We start from the raw sequence: 27,746 nt of genomic DNA, 5'->3' as shown, positions 1-27,746 counted from the left end.
GAGTTATTGCCAAGAAGAGGAAATAAATATACTAGAGGGGGGAGAATACGAATCTATTGCACAACTTGAGGATTGCTTGGGGTTCGTTTAAACAAAGGAATATTTACAGCAAATTCCAAAAGTTTTATTTTACATTTGTCCGAGTGTCATGCATCGGTTTGTGTTGTGTTGGGGCTGTGTATATGGATGGTGGTACTCACATTTCGCTGGAGTTGCTAGCTGAATTTTGGGGCGGCTGATCCCGGTCCACGTCTTGCTACACGCACACACACACACACATACACTTGGCACATGCACACGCAAAAAACAAAGTTAAATAAAACATTGGATTTTGTTGTAAATACTCATTGAAAAGTGTCTACCACTGTGGAGGACACAGTGGCAATCGCATTTTATTTAAATTTACAGAAATAGTCTCGACCCAAGGATCGCAGGCACATAAATCTATGTGTGAGTCCCTTTATCGGGGGAAAGATGTTAAAAAAAAGAATATGTAAAATTTTAAAATTGTTTTTTCTCCATTTGCGGTAGTTTTTCTTTTCCTTTATGCCTGTCTGTCTATGCTCTCCACATACGTTTCTCTCCTTTCTACTCTTCCTTCTACACATATCTCTCGCTGTCTCTCTGTACATCTTGCTAAATAATGCATCATAATTTCTGCTTAAATTTCGCCGCGCTTCAATCTTAATTTGAATTTCGGTTTTTGTTGCGGTTCGAATTTTTTGCTGGTTTACGTAAACTAGGATTTAGTGGATATTTAATGTACTACAACATATGTCTGTTGGTCTTGTTTTTGTATGGTTTTTGTTTTTTACATATCGTTTAATAAATTAAATAAGATTATATAACAAAAAAGAAAGTGTATACGGTTGTGTAGGGGAGGAGTAAAATATAAAAAAGGATCACCGTGTCTATGCTCATTTCCAAGCATCAATTGTTTTGATTGATTGTTTGAAGCTGACTAATAATTGTTGATTCCACCATAGAATCGCATGATAATGAAAGATTTTGTTTTCTTTTCGGGCGGCAAATGGTTTTTGTTTGGTTTTGTTTGTTTCTTTTTTGTTATACAGAGAAAAATCTACTAGACACACACTACTGGTACAATATCGTGGATTTTCTCCTTGCATAATTGATTTAATTTAATTGGTATTGTTATTGTTAAGAGTTCTTAGTCGATATAGGCGGCGAATTATGTTTTTGTATAGTTTTTTCTTTCATCTGTTTGTTTTTTGAGCGCGGCTAAAATTATGGATAGCGCATCTGATCGGTTTCTGCTACCTTAAAGTTTAGGTCTGTCTATACATAGAGAATTTTTGTACTTTTTTTTAAGATTTTATGATTTTTTTTGTTGGTATTTTTGTGGGTCCTTTGATTGGGGGTTTGGGATTTTATAACAGAACTGATAAGAGCAGCACAAACATGGGGAGAACATAAAGTTTTTTAAAACTAATTGATTTTTTGTGTGTTTGATGATTTTGATGTTTTTTTTTGTAATGTTTTGTTTTTTGATATATTTTTTTTGCGGTTACCACCAAAAAATTGCATTCCCATTCCAGAGTCTGGTTTTGTGTTTTTTGGGGCTGGCAACTCTGCAATCGTTTCCTCCTTCTCTCTGATCTCAAATAATGATCCGGAACGGCATCAATCTTTTGTATGATGGTCCGCAGCATTCGTTTTTTTGTTTTTTTTTTGTAATTTTTTTTTTGCTTTTGATTTTTTTTCACGTATTTTTTTGTCTGCCGCAAATAAATTGAAAAAATGGTTGCCCCTCTAACGGGAGCGCCTAGTGACGCATATCTGGCAACCTGTCTGGCAAAAAGGGGAGACAAGGGGGGTGTTACTTTGCTGACTCTCTCCTTTTTTTTCTTCGCCTAAAACTCAAATGTTTCTTAAATGTTAGAACCAGCGGTAATAATATATATGTGTATGCCAAAAGAATTATGATGCAGTTTAGCAAAATATACACACACTCTCTCAATCACCTCTCTTCTCTCTCTCTCTATGCACGCACGCACACGAAACGCTCACTCAATCCAATCCACAACACACTGACGGTACACACACCACACACACTCAAATGCAACAGCAGTTGGTTGTTGTTGTTGCTGCTGCAGCTTATCCTTTGTTCGCTTTTCCAATGCAGTGGGATATGTGTGTGTTTTGCTGCTGCTGCTCCTGCCGCTGCCTTGCATTCCAGGAAGATGGCGGCTCCATTTGATGTCTGTCTCTGTGTGTGATGTGCCCGTCGAGTGCGTATCCGTCGTCTCCGTTTCGTGGCTTAATCCTGCTCCAGCTGTTATCTTGCAGTGTGGGGTGCTGCTGAGTGGCTGGATACTAACATTGTTCGAATATTGGAATTATGGGTGAAGTTGGCCAGTCTTCTTCCTCCTCAGAGCTAATACTCTCGGTTCTGCAAAGATTGAAAGAAAAAAGAGTAGGGAAATATAGTTCATTATTTGCTCATTATGAAATAACATTTGATTGATTGAAAACGGGGCGATAAGTTATATGGATAACAGGCTCCCGTTCAAGTTCAAGTTCAAGTTTGAAGGTCTCCGCCCCCCACAACCCACTCAATTCGTATCAGCTGATTATTTGCCAAGTGCAATATTCCCGAATACAAAAGTCGCCTCCAAATTCCAAGTGCATTGAACTTTCTAAATGTTTATGACTAACAAACGGCTCGCAAAAAAAAACATTTGACTAAAGTATAAGATAAGATAGCAATTAAGAGAAAAGGCAACACACAAAGAAAGCTAGCAAATAAAATAGAAAGAAAAGAAGGAATACATTCAATGACATTGAACATGCATTCTAAGTTCATTGCTAGAATTCAAGGACAAACACATCCAACAGCTGTCTGTTTAGGTGTGTTGTTATATCATTGCGAACGGAAGCAGACGACGATAGTGATGAAAACAGTGCAAAAAAAAAACCCAATACACGGACACCATATACATATGTACGTATCTAAAATGGGAAAATATCTGCTCAGAATGTCTGATCGAAATATACAAAGTTATATAAAAGCTACAGAGAATTTTAGCAATATATTTTGGCTCTATCAGAGCACTCTCTATGCTTTCATCACTACTCTGTTTTCCTATAACGAGCTTCTCCTGCTCTCCTCTCGCTCGCGTTACCCCCGTTACTCTTTTGTCTACCCTCGCTTTGGACTTTCAACGGGAACGGACAGGCGGGGTTATGTGCGTGTGCCGCTGTTATTTCATTTCGATAAGATTGTTGCCGAAAAATAACAAAAAACAAACGTATACACGCGCACGCACACACCTACATAATATACATAGAGGTCTCTGAGCGGAGCAGAGGTGTGGGGGCGGGGCGGAGACGGCTGGTCGAACGAGCCAACAAGTCTCATGACACCCATAGGCTGTTTTGTTGTTGATTTTTTGGGTGCCGTGCCTGATAATGGGATCGCTAAATTCTAGAAACTTGTTTACGCCAAAAAACGTTCGTTTCAGATCGTCATCGCTACATTTTGCTTACATATTGGGATCGCAAATACATATAAATACTAGAAATGTGTGAGTGTGTCAAACCATAAAAATAAGGCACTAAAAATACAATTTGTATGGCCAGGCTTTGCATGGAAAAAGTGAGGTATTCCGTTAGAAAGATCAAGGCAGGAAAGGGCCAACCTTGATGGGGAAATGTTTGTTAATAGAACTGAGAAACTCACCTTGAACGGAGGCCATCGTCAAGGGCATTGGAAATGCCTTCCTCAATGGTGGGCAGGTCGGAGGAAAAACGATTGATTGGGCGCAAGACGCGCAGCGTGCGACTGGACAACTTCCAGACAAGCCGTTGCTTGTAGGGCGCCTTGTTCTGACCATTGTAATGGGACAGAATGCCCGAAACAATGCTAAAGCCGCAGGTGAAAACGCGATCGGGAATCTATAAAAATAACAAATCATTAGAAATACATTCCAATTCGGCAATTCCATCTGTGGCAGACACTCACCCTCATGTATTGCTGCAGGAAGAGAATATACTCAAAGACGTGCTTTAGTTCGGGACTGCCGCGGGTATACGACTCCTTGATGTGGAAGTCCAGATGCAGGCAGATGAGCACCAGAGCCAAAGTTGAGGGCGTGATGACGGTGGTCTTCACGTCGCACAACAGGATCTCCAGACGGTTCTCGAGCTCCTCCAGCTTAATCAGCTGCTGGAAGAACTTGAAGAAATCACCGCCAATCTCCTTCGCCAGGTTGCGGAAGAGGGCATAGTAGATGCGCAGGTAGCTCACGGATGTGATCGGTGCATGTCCCATCTGGACACCCAGCTTGTTGGCAATAACGCCAGCCATGCGTTCCAGATCGCCAGCGGTACAACCACACTGTAATCAAAGAATACACCATGAAATCCTGCTTCTGGTAGACTCGAGAGTTTACAAGATAACCAACCTGAGATATTGTAACCAGATCCTCGGCAGGTATGGGCTTCAAGTCCAGCTGCTTGATGGCCAAATGGAAGGAAGCCACGCTCATGCAGGCCATGTGCTTGGGCTTGACAGCCATGCGGTCCAAAAAGCGATCCACCAGGCTCATGGCCGAGAACAGGACATCGGATGGCAGCTCATACCACATCTTCAGGCAGCGTAGCACGTACGCAGAGCCGTCACGTCCTCCGGCAGTCACCTCGCGCTAAAAGAGAAAGGAGAGTCGTTAGTGATGCGCGGCGCTTCAGGGAAACAGATCTCGTGTGGACCTACCCTCGACTCCTTGGGCAGCAGTAGGACTGTGTGATACTTGTCCTGTAAAACATCGTACTCCTTGAGAGTCTCGTAGAGCTCGTCGGAGGTGAGAGCGTGCAGTTGGTCCTCCAGCTGCTTCTTCGCGGAAGTTGGTTCATTGCCAACACCGCCGACTGCTCCTGCCTCGGCTTCCATATCCAATTTCTGTTGCTCTTGTTGTTGCTGTTGATCGTACTTCTGATATTCCAAGCCAGCAGCACCCGGGGTCCCGTACCGGCCCTCGTCCGCAATCCTCATCCAATCAGTTGGCATCTCTGCATTGTGGTCCATGACATTCCCCAACTTGCCCCCAACCGAAGCCAAACCACTGGCGGCACTAACGCTGCCGGCGAGAACAGATGCAGCCGCTGCCTGGGCCGATGTCGAGGGTTGCTCATCATCGACCAGGATGGCGTTAATGCTGTTGGCGTCCATGTTGTTGTTGCTGCTGGTGGGGGGCAAGGCGAATCCTGACATAACCGACGACGACATCGATGTCCTCTGCTGCATCAACTGCTGCTGCTGCCGCTGCCGCTCAACCGCCTCCAACTGGCAATAGTACTCGATATCCTGCTCCTGTTGGTACTGGGACTGGTATTGGTATTGGTACTCCTGCTCGTAGTGGTTGGTAGGTGGCTGCTGCTGATGGTCTAGCTGTTGCTGTTGTTGCTGGTATTGGTATTGAGAATCCTCCAAACCACAATCAACGACGTCGGCGGCGTATTCGGCGGCAGCAGAGTAGCGTACAGGGACAGACATTGTGAGGGCTGGCCTAGTACCTGTGTTGGTGGTTTTAAGGTTTCGAATTGTGGTTTCAAGGAAATGGTTTTTTATATAGTTAACGTAGTAACACGCCACACTATCTCTCTGAGTGACTCTCTCTGTCTCTGAGCAAGAGCACGAGCAAGAAAGAGACAGCAAAGTAAAGTGCAGTTGCAAAAGAAAACTAGGCCACAACACACACAAATTGCGTTGGAGGAGGAGGAGAAGTGGAAATGAACAGGATGTCTCAATTTCGTTCTCGCAGTCCTCTCTCACTTGTTTGACTTTTATTTTCAGCTTTTTCGAAAAAGGAACAACAATTTCAGGCTTCCCAATCTAAGGGCGATATCAGCGAATGAAACTCTTCCAGTTGGAAAGTTCACTCTCAATCTACAGCTCGAATTTGTTGGTGTACACAGCAAAGGAAACACCTGGCGCTTCTCTCTTTGGTTCTCTGAGAGCAGTATGGAACTGTCGCGCTACCGAAAATAAAACAAACTGTTTGCTACTTGTAATGCACACACTGGTCTCAGGGCTCAGGATTCCGTTGGAACGGATAATGCTTTGCAGCAACTTTCTTCTGGCTATACGGTTAAGATATAGCAGCTCTGTGACCTTAATGCAATTCTTTCAACAATTTGCAAACAGCGAACAAACAAAAACACCCTCAACAATGGCTGGACAACAAATTGTGTAATAGTCAGTGTACCAAAGGACAATTTAACGATAGCAACGATTCAAATATTGTTGTCGTATCAGTCAGATTTTGTCTGGCGTACGCTGATCTCTCTCAGTTGTTGTCGTATAGTAAATCTCTCTCGAGCGAGAGAAATATCTTTAGAGAAAAAGTGAGTTCAGGGGCAAAAGCGCTAGAAATTACGGTTTATTATGTGTTCGCTCAATGCTTGTCACGATAATAAAACACTTGCGTTTATGCCAACTCAGTTTTTCAACACTGTTACTGTTACAGCTACAGTTATATTTATGTATTTTGCAAAACTCGGTTAAGTGAGCTTTTTATTGCTTTTAGCTTGACGCTTTTATGATTTTTTGGCTATATTCAAAATAAACTTACTCGCTGCAAAAGGTTTTTTTTGTTTGCACAATTAAAAAAAGTAAAATATTATTACAGTGTTTCAAAAATAAAGTGAAATAATTAATGGAATGAGATGGGGTTTGTCATGCATGAACAAGTGCAATGCACTTTTCCGACTGATTCGGATTCGGTTGTTGTTGTTATTTTGTTGTGTTATTTTTCGTGTTCAATACGTTTCAACGAACTCTTTAGACTGTGGCGAAATCAACCGAAAACCTGCATACTTTTACACCTGCAAGCAGCGAGCGAACAGTGGTACGAAAACCATTTGTATCGTCCATAAACCTAACGATAATGATGATGATGACATTGGAATACATTTTATTTTGAGTGACCGACCGAACGATCGACCTCATGAGCGACGACACATTTTTCATTCAAATCGCGCCAACACAAGGCTGTGGGCGGACGGGACGGGCGACAGTTGTTGATGGACCCCAAGGCAAACCACGTAAATAGATCGAGATATATATACATAAATGCCCCATTAAACCATGTACAAGTATTTTGCATCCAAATTACGACAGATCAAACATGAAATCTAGTTAATAAATGCTCAACAGTAAACTCCAACTAAGTGCTGGAATATCACTTTACACTTCCATCGAAAGACTCGTTTTTCCCCAAAAAACTTGCGATTAAAAGTTGAACAACAAATGAAAACCCAAAAAAAAAGAGCACTTGAACAAACAACAATAGTAAAAGCTTCCCACCCCAGACGCCATTTTGTTCTAGATTAATTTGAAAGCAGATTGGAAAGAGGAAAGAGAAGGGGAGAGTAGTGGAGGCAAAAATCAGTTTGTTTGCTGTGATCATCTTCGCCCAAATGAATGCTTTCTCCTCTTTGAAGCGAAACAAAAACTTCAAATCGTGTAAACAGTCGGATGATAAATGACATAAACTAACCAAACAAACCCGAAATACCCATACAGATCTCGTACCACACCATCCACTCGAATATGAAATCGCATAGTCGGAGGCCTAAACAATTGCCTCCAGATGTTTCGAATGGGCATAGGGCAAGAGAGTGATGATAAATACATTCGATGGAAGTGGAAGTATAGCCCAGCAGATCGCACAGATATTTATTTATAGATTTACAGATTGGATTGTCTGAGAGGCGTTGAGGAAATAATCACAACAATCCCAAAGTCCATGTCCGTGGCGCCAAAGGTTTTTCTTTGAGGCAGTAGCAACCTCAAAAAATAACCACAATTTAAAACATTTAACCTGCTTCATGGCTAACCAGATGAACAAGGCTACTTTGCTTATTAACAAAACAAACAGCAGTTAAAGGCAACTACAACTCATACGCCAAGTGCATGCATATCTGAGACGACTACAGAAAACCCAAAATATTCAGTAAGTAAACCCCGAATTTAGATGACTTCGGGTTTCAGTTATAATGGGGTCACAGACAGAAACGACGACCGCGCCCTGAATCATCTTTTCGAAGTGACATTCGAGGCAACGATCCAAAGAAATGAATCAGATGCGGGGTTTCAGTGACGCATTGGAGAAGGGGGGAGTCGAATCGAATCATTTGAAAGAAATCAAAATGTCTGCATTCAACAAAATACTTCCGTTTGGCTTGTTATTTACCCAATCAGTTCTATTTTTAAGCTTAAAAGCACAGACAGAATCAAAACAACAGACAATGGTTAAAGCCAAGTTAGCTTGTGGCAATTCAAGGTCGCCCACCCACCAAAAACTAGTTTTGAGAGGGGGAAAACACACACACACACGCACGCCACAAAGCTTCTGTTTCTTCAGTGCATGACGGGTATTAAGCGATCGCAGCTTAAAGCGCTCAACAAAGCTCTGTCCTCTGTCTCGCCCCGAAACGACAAATGATAACGGTAACAATCGCTGTGCAGGTTAAAGTTCAACTGTTATGCTTCTAGCTCTATACAAACCACCACCAATCATATATCAAGAAAGAGAGACAGAGGCAGCTAGCCAGCCGTAAGTATAGCACACAAGCAACACACATCACCTCTTCTATGTGTTTTCCCCTCCTGCTCAACACTCGTACAGGTACCATTTCCTTCCAGATATACTATGAACAAAAGTTATCCCTCTTGTGATCTTAGCCAAGGTTTTCTGCTCGACTGCAATTCCAACAAAAATAAAAAAACTTAAAACAATTTTTTCCTCAATTTCTCAACTCAAATTTTTTCCTAGTTTCTGTTTTGTTTTTTTTTTTTCGTTTTCCTTTGCTGACGCAAAGCACGTACGCACACAGACACATACACGGTAGAGATCTGGTCTCTGTGTGTGTATATGTATGAGCTATGGCCATATATAATATTGTTGTAGGGCTGTAAACAAAGCCAAAAAACTTTTAAAAAAATTTCACTTTTTGCCTATTTTTGTAACGGCAACGGAAGGCAACCGACATGGGGCGTGGCTTTTAACTCTGCGCGACAGGTGTGAAATATTTTCAGCGGTAAGTTTAAATTCCATAATGCTGCCACCACCGCTTGCAATTGAAAGCGTTGTGCTTCCAAAACGAAAGTGAGATTGTTTATCTCTCAAGACAGAGACGCACTAAAATATGTTTCATATTTCCTCTTTTATACACAAAACAGATGATCATCACAGAGCGGGATGGCAATTGTTTTTAGTTATTACGTTTTAATTTTTCGTTTCGCTCTTTTCCCGCTTGCTTTCGGTGAGGAGATCGAGCCTTTCGAGCCAACAACGAACAGTTTTTGTTCATTTATCATCGTCATCGAATGAGTTTTCGAATTCGATGAAGGTCAGCCAAATGACAGGCGGTGGAGAGTGTGTAAGCAAGAGAGAAAGAAAGAGAGATCGATTGAAAGAGATGCACCTCGGTAAAGACTGGAAGACTGGAACGTGTTTCAAGTCACGTAGAAAATGAGTGTGGAAATCCACCTTCAACACATATTCCAATTATCAACCCCTGCAGGAAAAAAAAGGTGAAAAGAAACTTTTTGACTCTGGTTTAGCATTTAATTAACAGAAGGAAATTGCAGTCAGCTTATAGCAGGGTTGGTTCCAACAACCCTCCGAAAAATTAAAGCCTCAAGTTCCACCCTGCGGACAGACATTGGATGAAAATTTAAATAAATATTGCCACCAGAGACACACTTGGGCACAAATGACTCAACAGTGGAGAAGGGGACGGGAAAATAGAAAATACACACTGAAAAGAGCCTGTGCGCCAGTGCGCAGGCGCGCCGCCAGCCAACAGCAGCTGCTTCTCTCCTCTGGCATGTGCTGGAAAAGATACGAAAACGAATGCGACGACTACGCATAAGAGGAGATTTATGTTCATTTCCCAACAAACAAAAGAAAATACATTTTTTTTGTGGGCCCCTCCCTCGGCTTCCTATACGAGTTCCTATAGTAAACAAAAAAAAAGATAACCTTAAACCGAAATAACAATAGAGAAGCGAAGCGATCCAACCGATCAGCGGGCATTGTCCTCAATCTCTATCCCTCTTGCTCCACAGATAGTGAGCCTCATGCCATCCCTCTCTCAATTTCTCTCTCACTCTCTCTGCTTCCACAGAGTGTTAGCAGCGTAGAGGCATTTTCCCGCAACTGTCCCGCGTTCGACCTTTGGGCGGGCAGAGCTGAGCGTCTGTTCATTCCAGTTTTGCTAGTTCTATTCCGTACAAACACTATTGTACGTCTGTCTGTCGAGTGTCTCGGGAATTCATTGAATACAATTTGCATTGCCCACATTATCTATACCCAACCACCTCACCTTAGAGCCATAGTACAGAAAGTACTACAAAAGCGACCATAACCATTTCATTATCAACGGAAATGCAATTTACCATTTTTCAGCCGACGTAAAGTCTTGACTTGGAATGATAAGCATGAGCTAATCGTACGAAAACTACTTTGGACTTTGAATACCCAAAAAAATATATAGCAGAGGCAAAACTGTAATGCTTCACTCTGTGATTCACTGAGAAGGAACAAAGGAACTTCGCATCTGGGTTTATGTAGCAGGGATTTCCACACTGCGTGTTGTGGCTTACATCATTGTAATTGCTCGGTGTCTGAACTTTAATTATACTCATAGTAACCAAAGGTCCGAAGGCGTACAATTATAGTTAGATCATATGTAAATATAGTCAGTAAATTTTCCTTAAACAGACAGTTATGGATAGATAAGAGACACCTACACAAACTGCCATCCAAGGTGCCCCAGATGGACAAGCCATTTATGTAGATATCATCCGATACTGATAACTGATAAAAATGCAATCCCCATTTGGCAATGTCTCATGATGACTTATACTCTGTAGAACAACGGGCGGGCTGGGGCTTATCATCATTCGGACAGTCGTGCCTATATTTCGTAACATTCCATGACGTAAACGCAAGCTCGATAAAGCAATTCGATCTTATCTGCCTGTAGCTTATTCTCAGTTCAACAAGAACCCATAGAAATGCCCACAGAGCAGCGGATAGCAGCAGCTGCAGGGTGCAGCAACAGCACCAGCAACAGCAGCTGCCTCTTTCTCGCTCCCAACTGCTCAGAATATTGGAATTTTTCGTCACCTTTTCAAATTAGTTTAAAAGGGGTGGAAGTCGATGGCTGCTGTTTAGAGGGATTACCAGGAAGAAGGGTTGATTGGATTGGTTGCTTCAGTAGAGAGCTTTTTCTGCTAACCATTTGATATGTCAACTCTTTTTGGTTCGTCAGCTGGTGTCCAGCCAAAAAACTGGCATTTCAGGCATTAAATTTCACTTTTGGCCGACGCATCGTAGCGTCAAATGTCCAACAGCAACGCTGTTTTTGCATGAGAAATTCGACATGGCCGCATACCCAAGAAAACAGGTAACAGACGGGTGAGACGGCGCCTTCCTGGTCCTAAACCGCAAGTGAAATCTTAATAGATGACGGTTTAGGGGCAGACGTCAGATGGATTACGGTTAATTGAAGGGCGGGCGGACATCGGCTCTTGTCCGTTTTGTTTCAGAAGAAGCAGCAGAGAACGAGGGAGCTACAAAAAGGTAGATTTGTAACCAGCGTAAAGAGGAATAGAGGAAAACCAACGGTACAGAAATAGCACTCCCACGCCACACAAACACTCACGCACTTTAGCTGTTGTGTGAGTGTGTGGAGAAGCTCCCCCCCTCTTATTTTCGAGCGTTTTTGGAGGCTACAGAAAATATGAAAATCAACAAATTAAGCAATTTTGTGTGCTTGCAGAGCGCTCTTTGGTTTCTACGGCTGCGCAACAAATTGAAATCAACAAATATGACCCAGAAAACAGAAAAACATAGCTGAAGGTGAAATCAGACAGCAAGAACAAGAGACTCGCATAGATTGGACAACAGAGCTATTACTTGTTAATTGTGTTCCAAAAAGAAACAACTTGTTTCGAAATTATCCAAAAGTTATTGAAACCAGACAGCAAGGAGTTTTATAAAGTATTTCTTTATATTACTTTGGCTGACGCAATTTCAAGCCCGCACACACCAAGCTTTTGTATGTGTCGAGTGAAACTGTATGCATCTGCATTGGTATGGGGTATGTATGAGGCAAAAATCCAAATGGGCACACAACACACACTCAAAGGCCTTTGTTTGCAGTCGCCTGTGTTGGGAGAGGAACGCTGGCTATGAAACACTCTGCTGATTGTGAAGAGCATAAGAGATACAGAGAGCGAGTCAAGAAAACAAATGGTGAGAATGAAAATATAAAATGAGGTGGTTACAGGGGGGGGGGGGGGGGAAAAAANAATGAAAGGAATACTTAAATGCATTTATTTGCGTATGCAAATATAGAAGAATATAAATTAGTCTCAGAAATTCTCTCACGGGCAAGTACAACTGTACTTGACAGTGCGTCTAAGTCTAAAAGTATTAGTTTGATTAAAACAAGTTGCCAAACAAAGGCCTACCTCCTCCAATGGCTGTACAGCTTGCATAAAAAGCATAGTAGCCCCTCTCACATATACACGAACCCACTCCAGGTCCAAAAACTCGCTCTCTCGCCCTCACAGACACACACACACACACGCAGTGACAGCCAAACAGCTGTGAAACGAAATGAGAGTGGAACAAACACGTAAATTATTTCTTCATATGTACGCGCACTCGTATACATATACTTGCATATGATAAATTCTGTATGTATGCCTCAATTGTATATTATTTGATTTCTTTTGGCAAACAAAACATCATCCGACAGACTGAAAAACAATTTGCCAAACTAGATAGATAAAGTGTGTGGAAGACCTTGATTTTCTTTTGCAATAAGATTGAAAATAACATTTTTTGGTTTAGTTTATTTGTTGCTTACATTTTTACAGCCATTTTGTTGTTGTTTTCTGTTGCGCAGGAATGTTGAGATGAATTATTTTATTTGCAAATGGTTTTTATTGCACTTTGAAAATATTTAAGCGTACAAGTTGTCGCCTGGCAGCTTGATTCGTGGTTCTGGTTAAAAAAAGGTTTCGCTATAAAACTCGTTTTTCGGCCATTTACGCTAGGTTTAACTAATTTGTACTGCAAAATTTCTATCACAATTGAAAGTTTTTCTGCTTCTTTTGATTGTTTTTCGAATCGATTTTTCCCACACACTAGATTAAGAGTGGTTGGGATTTTTCTCACATCAGCTGCACTTCATAGCTCTGCAGGTTGGGGTTGCATATATCTGAAGGCCCTTTTAGCTAAGCTTTGTACATTTGCAGGACGAAAACATACGCTGGTTCTGCAATGAACTGGTTTTTCGCAGCATACAATTATACAAAAATTTCTATTTCTATGCAAACACACGTACAAACGATACACACAACGGTACTTTGCTTTGAATTTTATTTTTTGAATTTTTCACGCGCCCGCAGCAACCGTTCGGTCCAAATTTTTTCAGAATTTTAATATTTTGTATGTTGTTTTCGCTGATAGGTGCAGTGTGACCGCGGAAATATCTATAAAATATTCAGCACAACCCTCAAAAATATACCAAAATATACCTTCTCATTTTAAAAATATACCGCAATCTTAAATCTTATTCCTCGGTTTTGATGTTCTACTGGACATTACTAGATAGTTAGGAGTCTCAGCGCTAAAACTATAATTTGATCAGATTTATCTATCAATTCTCCGAAAGATTGGCTAGTTTTTACGACTTCCTTTTATTCAAATCTTTCCAAATTAAGTTTTAAACTAAAAAGGTCAACCAACAAAAACAGCATTAAACTTTAAGTGATTGGGAATAGAGTGGAAATATGCATTAACATAAAAATGTTGTTTTCAAAGCTTCTATAACCTTTTCATATGTGTTCAAAAAATACAGTAAATACAAAGAGAAAATGAAGCCATGTTGCTCATTCCACGGAACATGTTGCTGGCCCAAATGAATGTTGCAAACGGGAAAAAAGTAAAAGGGCAAAAAATGATGGGAAATTGCAATTAAAATCGCTTAAAACCATGAAAATAGCTTCCACGAAAAAGTTATAAGCAAGTTGCACAACTCACCTACTGGAAATTATCCATTTTCTGGCTATCTAAACCCAGTCCCACCCAAACTGTATCCCGCACACACGGTGATACAGTTTTATATTCATTGCTGATAAAATACCAAATACAAGTTCATACAACTTGTTGGTATTAAGCAAGGCGCCAAAACCGGAAATTCAAATACCTTCTACAAACAGTGAAACACCTTTATATTAAACTTTAATCTATTTTTGCTTGAACAAGTGCCTGTCTGGGATGCGTAAACATTCTTTGATCTTCTCAACGTTTGCATTGAGAGGAATTGGACACTTCCTACATATTTCACAATCAATGCCAATACGCAAAATATTCGACAATATATGTATTATTTATGTGCATACATACATATATGTATTTATGTGAAAGCGTAAAGATTAGGGAGGTTCTAAAACGATATTGATAAGATATCGAAGCATAGAATTTACGCAGCCGTTTTTCGTGGGTTAGCAGCAGCAATGGTAAATGCACTTGCAGGTGGCTGGCCTTCGAAAGGGAAACTTTGTACTGTTACCAAGCGCATATTCTAGGGGGGGAATGGAGGGCGCGATGTGAGCTATTTCAGGGGCCCAACACACACACACACAGAGTAACGCACTTCTAGAAATTTGTGAGGCACGAACAACAACCTGTACACACTCACTTGCATAGAAATTACACATGTATTCAACATATGAATGAATTGGGTGAAAGTACGTGCTTTGCTATAAGAATATTTTTATGACGCAGAAAGCCAAATAAGCCATCTGGTGCACTTTTAAGTAATCACTTCTTTAATTTAACCAATTTGGAGTTTGAACCTGAAGAGTTTCCCCAATTTCGTCATCATTCATGCACACGAACACACACACACACACACATAGAAAGATAGAAAAAACGCGTGGCGAATGTGGGACATTTTCAATTGATTTTACAGCCAAAAGAGTCGTTTCCTTGTATTGATTAACACTTTAAATTTATGATGGGTGGTTAGTGAATCTATTTTATATCCACTTACCCGGATGCCTCCGTTTTAATCAGTATTTGCGCTTCTTTTTTTTCACCGGGGCCAAAAATATAAATCTTATTCCAAATACAGTGTGACTGTATCTGATTTATCCAGCGTGACCGTATATTTAATAGATTAAGTGGTATATTACGGTATAGTCGCGAGGGTCAGACGGTATATTTTTTCGATAAATCCGCGAGCACAAAAGGCAAAGCAATTGGGTGGAAAAACTGGATTCGCAAACGAAATGAAAATAAACTAACAAAAATAGTTGCAAACAACTGTGGGAGAGCAGAAACAAACAAAGATCGAACTCAACTTTCTTAGCCTTGTGTATTTGCTGGTGTTTTTGTGTGCCTATGTGTGTTCGCTTTCGTTTATATCGCTGCAGCAGGAGACCAATAGATTGTGGAGGAGGAGAAGGAGGGAAAGCATTTGGTTTTTGCAAGGAAAAGCATAGCCGCCACCTTTGTAATTACGCCAACTTTGTGGGAGTTCAAGTTTAGCTGCGCGCCTGTATGCGTATCCGTGTGTGTTTGTGTTGTGTTTGAAATTGTGTATGCTCGTGTGTGTGTGCAACACCCCCCAAGCCTGAGCAAAACACACGCATACACAGACAACCGAGTGTCACACGGATTGTGTGGGGTGCCAGCAGAAGGAGAAGGAGGAGCAGGCTGCTGCTGCTGAATTGCGTTCCCCCCTTCGTCTGGTGGCGTTCACCGGTCGCGGCAGCACCTTGTGGCCATCCGCTGGATACGGATTTTGTGACGGCGGCGACACCACAAACGCCGAAGTGGATGCCCATGCACGCGGTGGCCTGGGCATTGCCCAGGACTTTGGCATGGGTCCCGGTGCCGGTCCGCCCGCTCACATGTACGGCGCCGTAGCCCCCCAGGACAGTAAGTTATCGCATATCCTTTGCTTTCCAATCACTAATTTGTGTATCGTCTCCCCCTCCAATAGTTATTGTCCGGGACATGGTGCAGATGCCACCGCCGCCTCCCTCGAATGCACCCACATCGGCCGACGCCTGCCTGAGCATTGTCCACTCGCTGATGTGCCATCGGCAGGGCGGCGAGAGTGAGGGATTCGCCAAGCGCGCCATTGAGTCGCTGGTGAAGAAGCTGAAGGAGAAGCGCGACGAATTGGATTCACTGATAACGGCCATCACCACAAACGGAGCCCATCCGAGCAAATGCGTGACCATTCAGCGCACTCTCGACGGTCGCCTGCAGGTGAGCGATCTTTGGCTGGAGCGAGTAGGAGTCTATTTATAGATGACTCAAGCCATTCGCTGTTGTGTGGTTTGTGGCCTGCCCCTTATCGCACCTGGTTTGGCTGGATGTCTCGACTCTGTTTGCTTACTGAATTTCCGGTTTTCTGATAGCGCAATTGGAAAGGGGAACAGAAACGCGCGCAGGGGTCAAATCTCTTCGCTTATCTGGCATCGAAGTTTAATTGAATTTTCTGTTTGCAGGTCGCTGGACGTAAGGGCTTCCCGCACGTGATCTATGCACGCATCTGGCGTTGGCCCGACCTGCACAAGAACGAGCTGAAGCACGTCAAGTACTGCGCCTTTGCCTTCGATCTCAAGTGCGATTCGGTGTGCGTGAATCCCTACCACTATGAGCGCGTCGTCTCGCCGGGCATCGATCTGTCCGGCCTGAGCCTGCAGTCGGGTCCCAGCCGCCTAGTAAAGGACGAATACTCAGCCGGCCCATTGGTCGGGGGCATGGACATTGATGGCAATGATATTGGCACCATTCAGCATCATCCCACGCAGATGGTGGGACCCGGGGGCTATGGATATCCCCAGGGACCCGCTGAGTATGGTAGGACTTTGCCCTTTCTTGCTTGGATTTTCTTATAATTTGATTCGATTTCATGTTGATTTCCTTTTTGTTTATTTTTATGTTTTGTTTTTTTTTTTTTCATTTTTGAATTTGGGGTTCTTTGTGCAGTTGGCGATGGCAATCCTTTGGGTGCAATGTTCTCCACTGGCCGAACAATACCAAAAATTGAGCCACAGGATGGCGTTGCTGGATCGCGCAGTTCATGGATGGTGCCGCCGCCGCCGCGGCTTGGCCAGCCAACGCAACAGCAGCAGCAGCAACAACCCCCGCCGCCCCAACAGCAGCAGCAACAACAACAGCAGCAGCAATCCCAATCCCAGGCAGCCCCGCACACGCTTTGTAAGATTTTAATTTTTACTTTTTGTTTGTTTCGATTTGAGGGAAATGTTTCTATGTTGCTTGGCATTTACCCCGTTTTTTGTGCCTCATTTGCAGCTGTACCTCATGGTATGCCGGGCATGCCTGGACCCATGAATCCTGGCCCAGTTATGGCGCCGCCACCCCCGCCCCAGCAAGCACAGAATCCCCAGGGCAATGGTGTGCATCATGCCCAGGCCAATTCACCCACAGATCCCGCCTCCGCAATGGCCATGCAACAGCAGCAACAGCAACAACAACAGCAGCAGCAGCAACAGGCGCCGGGTGGCGTGCCCAATGGACCGAATGGTGCTGTCAATGCCAGCGGGGGACCTGGAAGTGGTGGACAGTACTATGGTCCACCACCCACATCCAACCAGATGCAGAATGTGGGCGAGAACAAGTTCAGTGGCAGCGGAGGTGGCGGCGGTTCAGGTCCAGGCTCGGCCGTTCATCCGCAGCAGAATGGTTATGTGTCGCAGTCAGGATCCGCGAATGCAGCGGCACCCTTTGGGGCACCACCACCCACCTCCCAGCAGCAGCAACAGCAGCAACAACAACAACAGCCGCCATCCAATGTGCAGGCCAACTCATCAGCTGGCGGAGCACAGGCCAGTGGTGGCAGTGGAGCCGCTGGCACATGGACCGGGCCCAACACTCTAACCTACACACAGTCCATGCAGCCGCCCGATCCGCGCTCACTGCCGGGTGCTTTCTGTAAGTGAATGGGAAAGATCTTCCTCTCTGTAATCTCTAAACTGCTCTCTGTCTCTGCCGCAGGGAACTCATCAATGTCAGGTGACCTGGCCTCCCCGCAGCAGACGCCGCCGCAGCAACAGCAGCAGCAGCAACAACAGCCACGTCTGCTCTCACGTCAACCACCGCCAGAGTACTGGTGTTCCATTGCCTACTTTGAGCTGGACACGCAGGTGGGGGAGACCTTTAAAGTGCCCTCGGCCAAGCCAAATGTCATTATCGATGGCTATGTGGATCCCTCGGGTGGCAATCGCTTCTGCCTAGGAGCCCTCAGCAATGTGCATCGCACCGAGCAATCGGAAAGAGCCAGGTGGGTGCTTTAGACTCTAATTATAAGCAAGAAGATTACTCATTTCTTTGACACTTTTGCAGGCTGCACATTGGCAAGGGCGTTCAGTTGGATCTTCGCGGTGAGGGCGATGTCTGGCTGCGCTGTCTCAGCGACAATTCTGTGTTCGTACAAAGCTATTATCTGGATCGAGAGGCTGGCCGAACGCCTGGCGATGCTGTGCACAAGATCTATCCGGCAGCATGCATCAAGGTGAGTGGTGGGATTCAAGGTTTTGATTTCTTTTATTTATTATATTTTATTTACAGGTGTTTGACTTGCGTCAGTGCCACCAGCAGATGCATTCGCTGGCCACCAATGCGCAGGCAGCTGCCGCAGCACAGGCAGCCGCTGTCGCCGGTGTCTCCAATCAACAGATGGGCGGAGGCGGCAGAAGTAAGTATCTAGAGAGAGTGCAAAATCCAACTCAAACTTATCTGGATCATTCCGTTCTATTGCAGGCATTACTGCGGCTGCTGGCATTGGTGTGGACGATCTGCGTCGTCTTTGCATATTGCGTCTGAGCTTTGTCAAGGGCTGGGGCCCCGACTATCCACGACAGTCGATCAAGGAGACGCCCTGCTGGATCGAGGTGCATCTGCATCGTGCTCTGCAGCTGCTCGACGAAGTGCTCCATGCAATGCCCATCGATGGGCCACGAGCGGCTGCCTAGCCGCCGTAGGATCCCGGCAGCATTCATATTTATTAACCATAGCCAGGCACACACAACGCATGTCTACGTTTAAGAATCGAAAGTTTGCAAAGAGAGAGAGATTTGGTTTTTGATGATTTGATTGCAATTCTGGATTATGTTTGCCTTTAATTATTTAATAATGATTTTTATAAAAAATTGAAACAAGTGAAGCGCAGTTTTAAGCAAGCAACTAGTTTTATGTACTATAATTAAATACATACAAAGTACACGCACCCCCCAAAAACACACACAAACTGATGGACAGACAAGAAACAACACAATCATCATCATCCTCCCCAGCCAGCCCACAAATTCAGCAGCATCGATACAGCACACACATACATACATAAATACATACATATGGATGTAAAATGCAACAAGCGAAACAAGTAGTTTGTAACAAATAAGTTTAATAAACAGAACATAAACGAAATGCAAATGATTAGCCATTATAGCTGACCATCCTTAGCTCCACTTGCTGGTCCAGCCAGTCAATCCATTCCGTGGTAATCTCACGCTGCATCGTTACTTCGTGAAAGACTTTGACCCGTGCAGTTTCCACAAATTGAAAGCTCTCAAACAATCGCAGCGACACGGCATTGTCCATGTCAATCTTCACCTCAAACTTGTGCAGCTGCAGCTGGCTTTGGGCATACTTCAGCATGAGCAGCATGGCCTCGCGTCCGTAGCCCGTGCCCCTCGCTTGTGGCTCGGCGATCATTATCTCCGCCTCAGCAACCCGCTCATTTGTGTCGGGATCATGGCGCAGGAAGAGATTTGTGTCGCCCACCATGGCGGCAATCTCATCATTGTCACGGGCATAGATATCGGCGGCGAGGATTATGAACGTAAGCTTGTCGCTGTCCTCGCGCCAACTCTGCTGCATTAGGTACTCCTCCGAGAGTGTCAGCTCCTCCGAGGCCGTCAGCTGCCGCAGAGTCTCATTGCTCATCCAGTCGTGGTATTTGGGTACATGTCGCGCCTCATAAGGAGCTAGGATGATCTTGTTTCCCAGCAATTTAATGTTTTCATTCAGATGCATGATGCGAAAAGTGTTGCATAAAAATAGGGTATGGACAGCAGGAAAAACTGACCAGAAAGTGAACGCATGAGAGGTGAAAACCACCCTTCTGCTTACATACCTTTCCATGACAGGCAGAGTTGCCAGGCTGTTCAGCATAAACGTATGAAGTTTTTCAGTAAATTCGCACTTAAATAATGGAAAAATCGAGCATATCTCGAGATTGCCGCGCTTGCGGCAAGTTTATTTACAACACAACATCCAAGAACCTGTTCCAGGACCCGGAAAACGTAATGCTGAACCAAATCGAGGCCTTAACGGGACTATTTGTAAGTATCCAAAATTTAGACACGTTCAGACCAACTGATGGATTGGGAGGTCTACCATCTCCACACATCGGTTCCAACCGTCTTTTGACTTTATGTTTCTTGCTTTTGCTGCAGCTGCTCGAGCATGCTAATCTTCCAGCTCGCATTTGCGGTCCCTGCGAGGTGTCCCTGAGGGAAGCCGTGCGCTTCCGGGAGCGTGTCATCCAAACCCAGCAGCTGCTGCAGAGTGGTCCAGAGAATGTCGAAGAGATCTACTTGAACGCCACTGAACAAAAGTCAAATGAGGAAGCACAAGAGACACAGTCTGATTCTGAGAGCGAGGAGGAGAAAGATGACAATGAATGTGTGACGTCGATAGAACTCGTCAAGGAAGACGATGCTGTGGTGGTGGCACCGGAAAATGTGACACCTGACTCGACTGCTCTAGGTAAACCCAGTGCCGATATTGAATCAAAAGTTGCAAGATGCAAACCGCCACCACGTACCCCCACCGTTTACACATCGATGACTTTTGTGGACAACAGCAAGAGTCGAAACCAGCCACGCACCCAATGGGACAGGCTCACCGAGGAGGAGACTGTGGCTCTGAAGCGGGAGCGCCGCAAGCGCGATTGCATCTGTGAGCAGTGCGGCCGTCACTTCTCCTGTCCCAGTAATTTTAAAGTTCACCTGCTCCGCCACTCGGGTGTAAAGAATTTTGCATGCGAGCAGTGTCCACAGAAGTTCTATACGGCTCATCTGCTGCGGCGACACGAGATGCTGCATCGGGGCGAGCGTCCGTTTCCCTGTCAGTACTGCAACATGTCATTCAACAACTCCAGCGGACGCATCCAGCACGAACGCATGTAAGTTGGGTAGAAACATTTCCGATAGCACTCTTTTCTGATTTAAACTCTTTTTCTTGAAGTCGCCACACCAACATTAAGCCATACAAGTGCACCGAGTGCGATAAATCCTTTGCTGTGAGTGGGAAACTCAAGGTGCACATGCTTAGCCACACAGGTGTGCGTTCCTTCCAGTAAGTTCAGCTCTACATAGATTTATCACACATTTTAAATGCTATTTTTTGTAGCTGTGAGCTGTGCAAAGTGTCGTTTATACGGCGTCCACATCTGCAGGCACACTTCCGCTCGAAAAGCCATGCACAGAACTCGCAGGCCCAGGAGTCCTCTGCTAAAGCATTGGAAGTCGATGTTGAGACGCTTCTTCAGTAGAATCTATAGCTATGCATGGTTTTTAATATTTAAATAAAAGTCATATTTATTTAGTTGTGTAAAATTCTTGCTGACATCTTTCAATACAGGGTATACCAGTGCCCAAACTACCGGTTGACAAGCAGCAGTAGTCAAATAACGTAACATTCTTACATTTTTTGGGAATAAATACCAAATAATTTATTTGGGATTAACACTTTTAGTTTGAGCCTTATTTTGTAAACAATTCAATAAAAGAAAGTCATTAAACTGGCCAATCTTGGGGGAAATCGATCCAGCTCTCGGATAAAACTGTAGATTTACTGCTGAGAGTTCTAACTAGCTGGTAATAGTAAATGGAATATCAAAGTCGAGAAAAATGTTAGTTTTCATTCGTTATAAACGGTATATAAAACGGTACATAAAAAATGAGAGTGATATTTCGGTATATTTCTTTGGTATCACTGATGTATACACATTCTGATAAGAACGCAGTAAACAGTTTTTGTTGATTGCAAAAAACGTAAATTTTTGAGTTAAAAATGCCTTAAACAACGGATCAAAAGTGCCATGTAGAACTAACCCAGTGCCATAATGTGTGAGAATGGAGCACAAATCAAAAACCAGCCGAGAATCTTAAGCAGACCGCAACAAAGCCGAATCTAGTCCAAGAGAATTTGCTACCACCCACACCCACACACACACACAGCCTCCCACACACAACGAAATGTCAAACGATGTGGAAATAGCAAGCGACGCCAAGATTGGGATCGAGGTGCACCGGCGAAATGAGAAACAGCAACACCCCCAGCGAGAAATCACTGGGATCTCGAAGAATGCTGCTGGCAGCGTCGTTGGTGAAGACATCGAATATGTTTTCGGTAGCATATCGCCGCGGGGGGGCTGCATCAATGCCACGAAGCACCTAGTGGGCTCCTACGAGCTGGAGTCGCCGGAGCACACGCCGCGCGACACTACCGAAAGTGACATCAACATTTCGAGCTGCTCCACGCTGGACATTGTCAATAAAGTAAGTTGTGACGGGCGTATAGTATATTGGTTTTGTGGTCTGTGCGCACAGTGCGCAGATGCGTATCGAGCCGAAGGTCAAACTGCAACGGCGAATGCACCACCAGCAAACGGCTGACGACGTAATAGCCAGGGACAGTCGAAATTTTCCACTGCGGCCATGATTGCGGAGCAACTGCTTCCGCGCAGCCTGAGCTGCATGTGCTGCAGCGACACACCTCCAGTTCCTGGTGGCGTTGGCGGCTTTGGGATTCAGCGCGCTGAAAAGCGACACAGTTGGGAGTACACGCTGATGGCCCAGCCACTGGCCAGGCGACCCATTAATGTGATGACGACATGGTAGCTGGCTCCATCCGTGTTACTAAGTGTCATTCGTTCTTGTCTTGCAGGTTGAGCAATTGTCGGTGCAGCAGCTGGAGAATCGTGTCCGTGAGCTGACACAGCGCCTGCAGCAGGCGGAGCGCCACTTGTCGGAGAGCAATGCGGAGAGGGAAATGTGCCACAAGCGTTTGGAGGTGGTCAGTCAGGCGCACGAATGTCGCATCACTGAAATGCACTGCGTCATTGCGGAGCTAAGCAAGAAACTGCGCTCCAAGCAGGATCATATCATAGTCGAGGAGCAGGAGCCCGAGGGCAGTGGTAAGCGAAACCTTCTTAGAAGATAAATTCATGGAAATTCTCATTGAGAAAGTTGACATCCTATTAGAGCTGAGCTACCAGGAGGGTTCTGTGTACAACTCGGAGCTGAATCTGACCAATCCAGATGCAGAGTGTCAGACGGAACCGATGGAAGATCTCTATAGCGCCGCTAGCGTGGATAAAATCGGTCTTAAGCCACAGGAGCTGGGCAACAAGGGACAACTGGACGCGCTGCAGGAGGAAGTTTTGCATTTGAGGGCCAAGATCTCGCTGCTCCAGTCGGAGATTGCAACCAAGGAAACGGCTGTCGTTGAGGAGCAGACCAAAGTGGACTTTTTTGCTGGTGAACAAGAGGCCAACGAGAGTGGTCAGCGTCTCAACGATCTGAATGGTAGGCGGAAGAGCCCTGCACATGTCCAGGCATCAGCTAACCATTTCCATTCTAGCTTGTGTATCGCTGACCAGTCCGCAGAAGCGAGTGCCTGCTGTGCCCAAAATGGCCGAGCGGGTGAAGCTGCGCTGCGCCAGCAAGAACGAACAAGACGAAGAGCCAACCAGCGAGGCACACACTGAGCTAAGCAATGAGGTAGGTGGCTGGCATCGCTCACTTATCCAGTCACTAATCGATCAATCTACCATCAGCACATCAACTTGGTGGAGCATTTGGTGTGCGAATTGAAGGAACAAAACTCCTTCATGGACAGCATCATGGAGCCGCTGCATCTCAGCAAAGATATGGAGCCACATCAGCGTAAAATGGAGTATCTAAAGATGCGTAACACGATTCTGGCCATGACGCTGGATGAGTCGAAGGAGCACACCGAACACTTGTACTTGCTGTGCGGCAAATACGAATCGAATGCGGTGGCCCTTCAGCTGGCGCTCAACTGCAGCGATCGCGCCATTGAGGCATACGATGTGATGCTGGCACTCTTGGAGACCAAGTAAGTCCAGGACAGAACATGGGAGAGCATTTGAAAACCATTTTAAAATCTCCTGATTAGGTTGGCGCTTCTGATTGATAAATCAGCGGCAGCGGAGGAGAGTCGCCGTTCGGTTGAGGCAGTGGCCAAGCATCTGTTGGCCCGCCTGGACAGCGAGAAGAATGTGTGCGAAAACAGTCTGGGCCCATGGCAGCATAATATAAATCTGGGCGGCGAGGATGATCCGAAGAGTGCACGGCCATGGTGTACCGACGATGACAATCGTCTGCGCAATCACGTCTCGAAGCTGAAGGGCCGCCGCTCGACGGTGCAGCATACAATCGTCAATCTGGAATCACCCTTCAGCGATGTGTACGAAAGAAAGCGTCTGGCCTTGGAGAAGGGGCACGAGTACAAGAAGTCGCCCATCGATTTGGATACGGCTGTCATCATGCAGGAGCTGCTGGAGCTGCAGGACGAGAACATTGAACTAAAGACCAAAATAAATGAGGCCGAGCAGGACCGACAGCATTCCAAAGATCGAGTGGCCATTCTGCACGTTGCGCTCCAGCAGCTGCAGCTGGCAAATCGAGTGTCCTACTCGGAGGCGGAGCATTCGGCGCTCACCGAGCAACAGTTGGTCGAGGCCCTAACCCGCGAAACAGAACTCAAGGGCCGCCTGCAGACGCTTTTGGGTAACTTTACGGCCACGCAACGAGCCTCCGAGGAGAAGTACGAGGAGCTGCAACAGAGCGTACGCGAGCTGCAGCAATCCAATCAGTAAGTGTTTGCCATTCCAGCTGGCCTTCAATACTAATGTATAAATATTCTGCAGCAATTTGGGACAAATGTTGGAGGCCAGCAGGCGCAAGTATCAGGCGCGAGTAAACAAACTGGAGCAGAGGATTGCAGACTTGCGGCTGGACCATGAGCGATGCAACAAGCATGTGCCTGAGACAACGCTGTAGATGTAAGGATGTCCAACTACTGACGCGTCACCCAGAAGGAGTGGCTGCGGCGTGGGCTGTGCGCTATGAATCTTTACTTTACCCAATCATATCGCTTCTGCTAACGCTATTCCCACCATTATCCAACGCATCGCCCACTCAGCATTCATTACCTCCAGGGTGTCGCGTCAGGAGCAAGACAAGTATCACGAATGTGCCATGCGACTAACTTGTAGCCGGTGGCAAGGCCCCGCGGCGTATCAGGCTGGATAAACTACATATTTACGTAAATATATAAACAACATGGTGCCACAGGAACTGAGCTCCAAGTTGATTCTTATTAGAGCTGGGAGCTAACTCCTGGGCGCCACAAAGCAATTACTTATACGATTAGATGAAACGAAAAAGAAAAGAAACGAAAGAAGTTACTCACGACGGGAATCCTATATTTGTACAACGTATTCGCATTATGCTGCTTGTTATATGAACTCTATATGTATTTAAACTTGTACAAATTATATGTCTACTGAATCTACGTTCGTTCATTCACTCATTGGAGGATTCATCCTCGGCGGCAGCATCATCAACCCCAGCATCACCATTGGCGTCAGCGGCATCGTCTGCGTCTCCATCTGCATCTGCATCTCCATTGTTACTACCACTACCGCTGGCACTGCTGTTACTATTACTATTCGAATTGCCATTTTCATTGCTCTCCATTGCGATGTCCTCCTCCACATGGCCGTTTGTGTGCTCTGGCGTTGGCGCGTTGTCATTAGCTGTGACCGGGCCAAGGGTTTGCAAGTGTTCTCGGGCTGCTTGTACCAGCTTCTCGAGCTCCACGCACTCTGTTTCAATCTCGTAGTTCTTCGAGACGAGCAACACCCAGTGAGCGTCCAGGGAGCGCAGCCTTTCGCCCGCCAAAGTCTGCGCCTGCTTGCGTTGCCAGTTCACGTCCTGTATGTCCTTTTTCAGTTGCTGAAGCTGCAACTGCGCTTTGGCCTGCATGGCGGTGAATACCTCCAGATAGGATTTCCACGCTTCCGTGCCGTAGTCCAACAAAAGTTCCAGATTTAGAGAGCGCACACACTGGTGCTCCAGCTGGGCCATGGAATTTTCAATGGCCTCTTGCCAAGCAGACACCTCGCCCAGCTTCCCGGATGGCGGGGGTGGCAGTTCGTACCGCTTCATGGAGAGCGTTTCCATGGGCAGGCGATTCTGTATGCGCTCAAATTCGTTGACCATCAGCGGTGTCTCGAATGGCGAAGTGGCCGGCAGCGGCAGATGGTCTAGGTAATTCTTTGTCGGTCGGTAGCGTCTGCACTCTTCTTCCACCATGGCAAGCGCCGATTCCCTGACACCAACGTCGTCGTATCCATGGTCAATGTAGGGCAAGGCATCCACAATAACTTCTCCAGCCATTATTAATTCAATTTTTGCAAATAAACACTTTTAATGGACAGAGATCGATTAACGTTAACCCATGCTCGATAAGTGGGTATTTACACACACAATATTATGAAACTTTAAGAATTTTAACGCAGCTTTTGTGAAAAATGTTGTGTCAATAATTGTTTACAATCAAGTAAGAAAGATAAATCCTTAAGTAGTATTTACAAAAAGCACTTTTTACACTTTTCAGCTCAAGTTGTTAAACTGTTTAAGTAGAGCGGGACGCAGTGGGTTAAGTTTATTTTCTTCTTCAGTATATGTACGGTACATTTATCTATTTGGGAAGGAATATTTGGTATATTTGTCGTCAGCCACACTGCTCTCTCACTATTTTCCAAAAACGAAATTAAAATTGCAATTTGCAACTAGAAAAGTAAATTAAGACCATATTTTGCAGCAAACAATTTTCAAGATGCCCAGCATTAAGCTTCAGTCCTCGGACGAGGAAATCTTCGATACCGACATCCAGATTGCAAAGTGTTCAGGAACCATAAAGACAATGCTAGAGGATTGTGGCATGGAGGACGATGAGAATGCAATTGTCCCTCTGCCAAATGTGAACTCCACCATTTTGCGCAAGGTGCTGACCTGGGCTCACTACCACAAGGACGATCCACAACCCCTCGACGATGACGAGAGCAAGGAGAAGCGCACCGACGACATCATCTCGTGGGACGCCGATTTCCTCAAGGTAGACCAGGGCACACTCTTCGAGCTAATACTTGCCGCCAATTATCTGGATATCAAGGGACTGCTCGAGCTGACTTGCAAGACCGTGGCCAACATGATTAAGGGCAAGACTCCAGAGGAGATTCGCAAAACTTTCAACATCAAGAAGGACTTCAGTCCCGCCGAGGAGGAGCAGGTGCGCAAGGAGAACGAGTGGTGTGAGGAGAAGTGAGGTGTGACGGGCTAACAGCTGGGAGGGAATACGTGGATCAGCTAGCAGCAGTTGTCTGATTACACAATAATTTAAGAATTTGGATTATTCCAAAATAATATTGCAGCCAATGCGTAAGATAAAATGTTTGCTTCACATACAAATATCTCTAACGTCACTGAGTTCGAAATAAATAATAAATGAATACATACTCAACGCTATTTAAGGCATTGTCTTAAAATTCTTGTACAC

The 27,746-nt window shown here is 45.0% G+C and overlaps 7 protein-coding genes across 11 annotated transcripts; 4 read left to right on the top strand and 3 right to left on the bottom strand.

Annotated features, from left to right (window-relative positions):
• Window positions 1-76: 76 nt before the first annotated feature.
• Window positions 77-15,200, bottom strand: LOC117583707 (cyclin G). Of its 3 annotated transcripts, XM_034272197.1 has the most exons (7): window positions 15,103-15,122; window positions 12,591-12,593; window positions 4,736-5,535; window positions 4,428-4,667; window positions 3,986-4,360; window positions 3,704-3,918; window positions 77-2,413 (listed from the first exon to the last, which is right to left on the bottom strand). In XM_034272197.1, the coding sequence occupies exons 3-7, from the start codon at window positions 5,513-5,515 to the stop codon at window positions 2,338-2,340; spliced, it is 1,686 nt and encodes a 561-aa protein (XP_034128088.1). In that variant the 5' UTR covers window positions 5,516-5,535; window positions 12,591-12,593; window positions 15,103-15,122; the 3' UTR covers window positions 77-2,337. The 3 variants fall into 3 exon arrangements, with proteins under 3 accessions (XP_034128088.1, XP_034128085.1, XP_034128087.1); XM_034272194.1 differs by lacking the exon at window positions 12,591-12,593 and having other exon boundaries at window positions 15,103-15,200; XM_034272196.1 differs by lacking the exons at window positions 12,591-12,593; window positions 15,103-15,122 and adding an exon at window positions 12,910-13,415.
• LOC117583720 (transcription factor Ouib) lies at window positions 3,606-21,709 on the top strand. The gene is made up of 5 exons (XM_034272229.1): window positions 3,606-3,619; window positions 20,282-20,431; window positions 20,546-21,276; window positions 21,339-21,449; window positions 21,504-21,709. Exons 2-5 carry the CDS (start codon window positions 20,300-20,302, stop codon window positions 21,643-21,645), a joined length of 1,116 nt encoding a protein of 371 aa, XP_034128120.1. The 5' UTR covers window positions 3,606-3,619; window positions 20,282-20,299; the 3' UTR covers window positions 21,646-21,709.
• Window positions 15,281-19,314, top strand: LOC117583703 (mothers against decapentaplegic homolog 4). 2 transcript variants are annotated; one of them, XM_034272186.1, is made up of 9 exons: window positions 15,281-15,992; window positions 16,057-16,328; window positions 16,571-16,925; window positions 17,055-17,285; window positions 17,382-18,020; window positions 18,084-18,369; window positions 18,432-18,600; window positions 18,657-18,783; window positions 18,849-19,314. In XM_034272186.1, exons 1-9 carry the CDS (start codon window positions 15,935-15,937, stop codon window positions 19,058-19,060), a joined length of 2,349 nt encoding a protein of 782 aa, XP_034128077.1. In that variant the 5' UTR covers window positions 15,281-15,934; the 3' UTR covers window positions 19,061-19,314. The 2 variants fall into 2 exon arrangements, with proteins under 2 accessions (XP_034128077.1, XP_034128078.1); XM_034272187.1 differs by lacking the exon at window positions 17,055-17,285.
• Window positions 19,290-20,150, bottom strand: LOC117583732 (N-acetyltransferase 9-like protein). The gene has a single exon (XM_034272249.1). It carries the CDS (start codon window positions 20,121-20,123, stop codon window positions 19,524-19,526), a length of 600 nt encoding a protein of 199 aa, XP_034128140.1. The 5' UTR covers window positions 20,124-20,150; the 3' UTR covers window positions 19,290-19,523.
• Window positions 21,710-22,087: 378 nt separating the features above from the next.
• Window positions 22,088-25,697, top strand: LOC117583704 (colorectal mutant cancer protein). 2 transcript variants are annotated; one of them, XM_034272188.1, is made up of 7 exons: window positions 22,088-22,654; window positions 23,043-23,292; window positions 23,360-23,683; window positions 23,739-23,878; window positions 23,935-24,236; window positions 24,297-24,995; window positions 25,051-25,697. In XM_034272188.1, exons 1-7 carry the CDS (start codon window positions 22,352-22,354, stop codon window positions 25,181-25,183), a joined length of 2,151 nt encoding a protein of 716 aa, XP_034128079.1. In that variant the 5' UTR covers window positions 22,088-22,351; the 3' UTR covers window positions 25,184-25,697. The 2 variants fall into 2 exon arrangements, with proteins under 2 accessions (XP_034128079.1, XP_034128080.1); XM_034272189.1 differs by lacking the exon at window positions 22,088-22,654 and adding an exon at window positions 22,786-22,978.
• On the bottom strand, window positions 25,630-26,643 carry LOC117583728 (pre-mRNA-splicing factor SPF27). The gene has a single exon (XM_034272244.1). It carries the CDS (start codon window positions 26,582-26,584, stop codon window positions 25,709-25,711), a length of 876 nt encoding a protein of 291 aa, XP_034128135.1. The 5' UTR covers window positions 26,585-26,643; the 3' UTR covers window positions 25,630-25,708.
• Window positions 26,644-26,955: 312 nt separating this feature from the next.
• LOC117583735 (S-phase kinase-associated protein 1-like) lies at window positions 26,956-27,684 on the top strand. Its single transcript, XM_034272252.1, has one exon. The coding sequence runs from the start codon at window positions 27,027-27,029 to the stop codon at window positions 27,513-27,515; it is 489 nt and encodes a 162-aa protein (XP_034128143.1). The 5' UTR covers window positions 26,956-27,026; the 3' UTR covers window positions 27,516-27,684.
• Window positions 27,685-27,746: the final 62 nt, after the last annotated feature.

This window comes from Drosophila guanche, unplaced genomic scaffold (genome assembly GCF_900245975.1).
Source record: "Drosophila guanche unplaced genomic scaffold, DGUA_6, whole genome shotgun sequence".
NCBI classification, from domain to species: Eukaryota; Metazoa; Arthropoda; class Insecta; order Diptera; family Drosophilidae; genus Drosophila; species Drosophila guanche.
This window is presented reverse-complemented; position numbering and strand designations above follow the sequence as displayed.

Coding starts and splice junctions, on each gene's coding strand:
- LOC117583707 (XM_034272194.1), bottom strand. CDS start 5,515: ATGTCTGTCCCTGTACGCTACTCTGCTGCCGCCGAATACGCCGCCGAC. Junction 3,919..3,985: donor TCCTGCAGCAATACATGAGG/GTGAGTGTCTGC, acceptor TTATTTTTATAG/ATTCCCGATCGCGTTTTCAC. Junction 2,414..3,703: donor GACGATGGCCTCCGTTCAAG/GTGAGTTTCTCA, acceptor CAATCTTTGCAG/AACCGAGAGTATTAGCTCTG.
- LOC117583703 (XM_034272186.1), top strand. CDS start 15,935: ATGGGTCCCGGTGCCGGTCCGCCCGCTCACATGTACGGCGCCGTAGCC. Junction 16,329..16,570: donor CTCTCGACGGTCGCCTGCAG/GTGAGCGATCTT, acceptor TTCTGTTTGCAG/GTCGCTGGACGTAAGGGCTT. Junction 17,286..17,381: donor GGCAGCCCCGCACACGCTTT/GTAAGATTTTAA, acceptor CCTCATTTGCAG/CTGTACCTCATGGTATGCCG.
- LOC117583735 (XM_034272252.1), top strand. CDS start 27,027: ATGCCCAGCATTAAGCTTCAGTCCTCGGACGAGGAAATCTTCGATACC.
- LOC117583732 (XM_034272249.1), bottom strand. CDS start 20,123: ATGCATCTGAATGAAAACATTAAATTGCTGGGAAACAAGATCATCCTA.
- LOC117583704 (XM_034272188.1), top strand. CDS start 22,352: ATGTCAAACGATGTGGAAATAGCAAGCGACGCCAAGATTGGGATCGAG. Junction 22,655..23,042: donor CGCTGGACATTGTCAATAAA/GTAAGTTGTGAC, acceptor CTTGTCTTGCAG/GTTGAGCAATTGTCGGTGCA. Junction 23,879..23,934: donor ACACTGAGCTAAGCAATGAG/GTAGGTGGCTGG, acceptor ATCTACCATCAG/CACATCAACTTGGTGGAGCA.
- LOC117583720 (XM_034272229.1), top strand. CDS start 20,300: ATGGAAAAATCGAGCATATCTCGAGATTGCCGCGCTTGCGGCAAGTTT. Junction 20,432..20,545: donor AGGCCTTAACGGGACTATTT/GTAAGTATCCAA, acceptor CTTTTGCTGCAG/CTGCTCGAGCATGCTAATCT. Junction 21,450..21,503: donor ACAGGTGTGCGTTCCTTCCA/GTAAGTTCAGCT, acceptor TATTTTTTGTAG/CTGTGAGCTGTGCAAAGTGT.
- LOC117583728 (XM_034272244.1), bottom strand. CDS start 26,584: ATGGCTGGAGAAGTTATTGTGGATGCCTTGCCCTACATTGACCATGGA.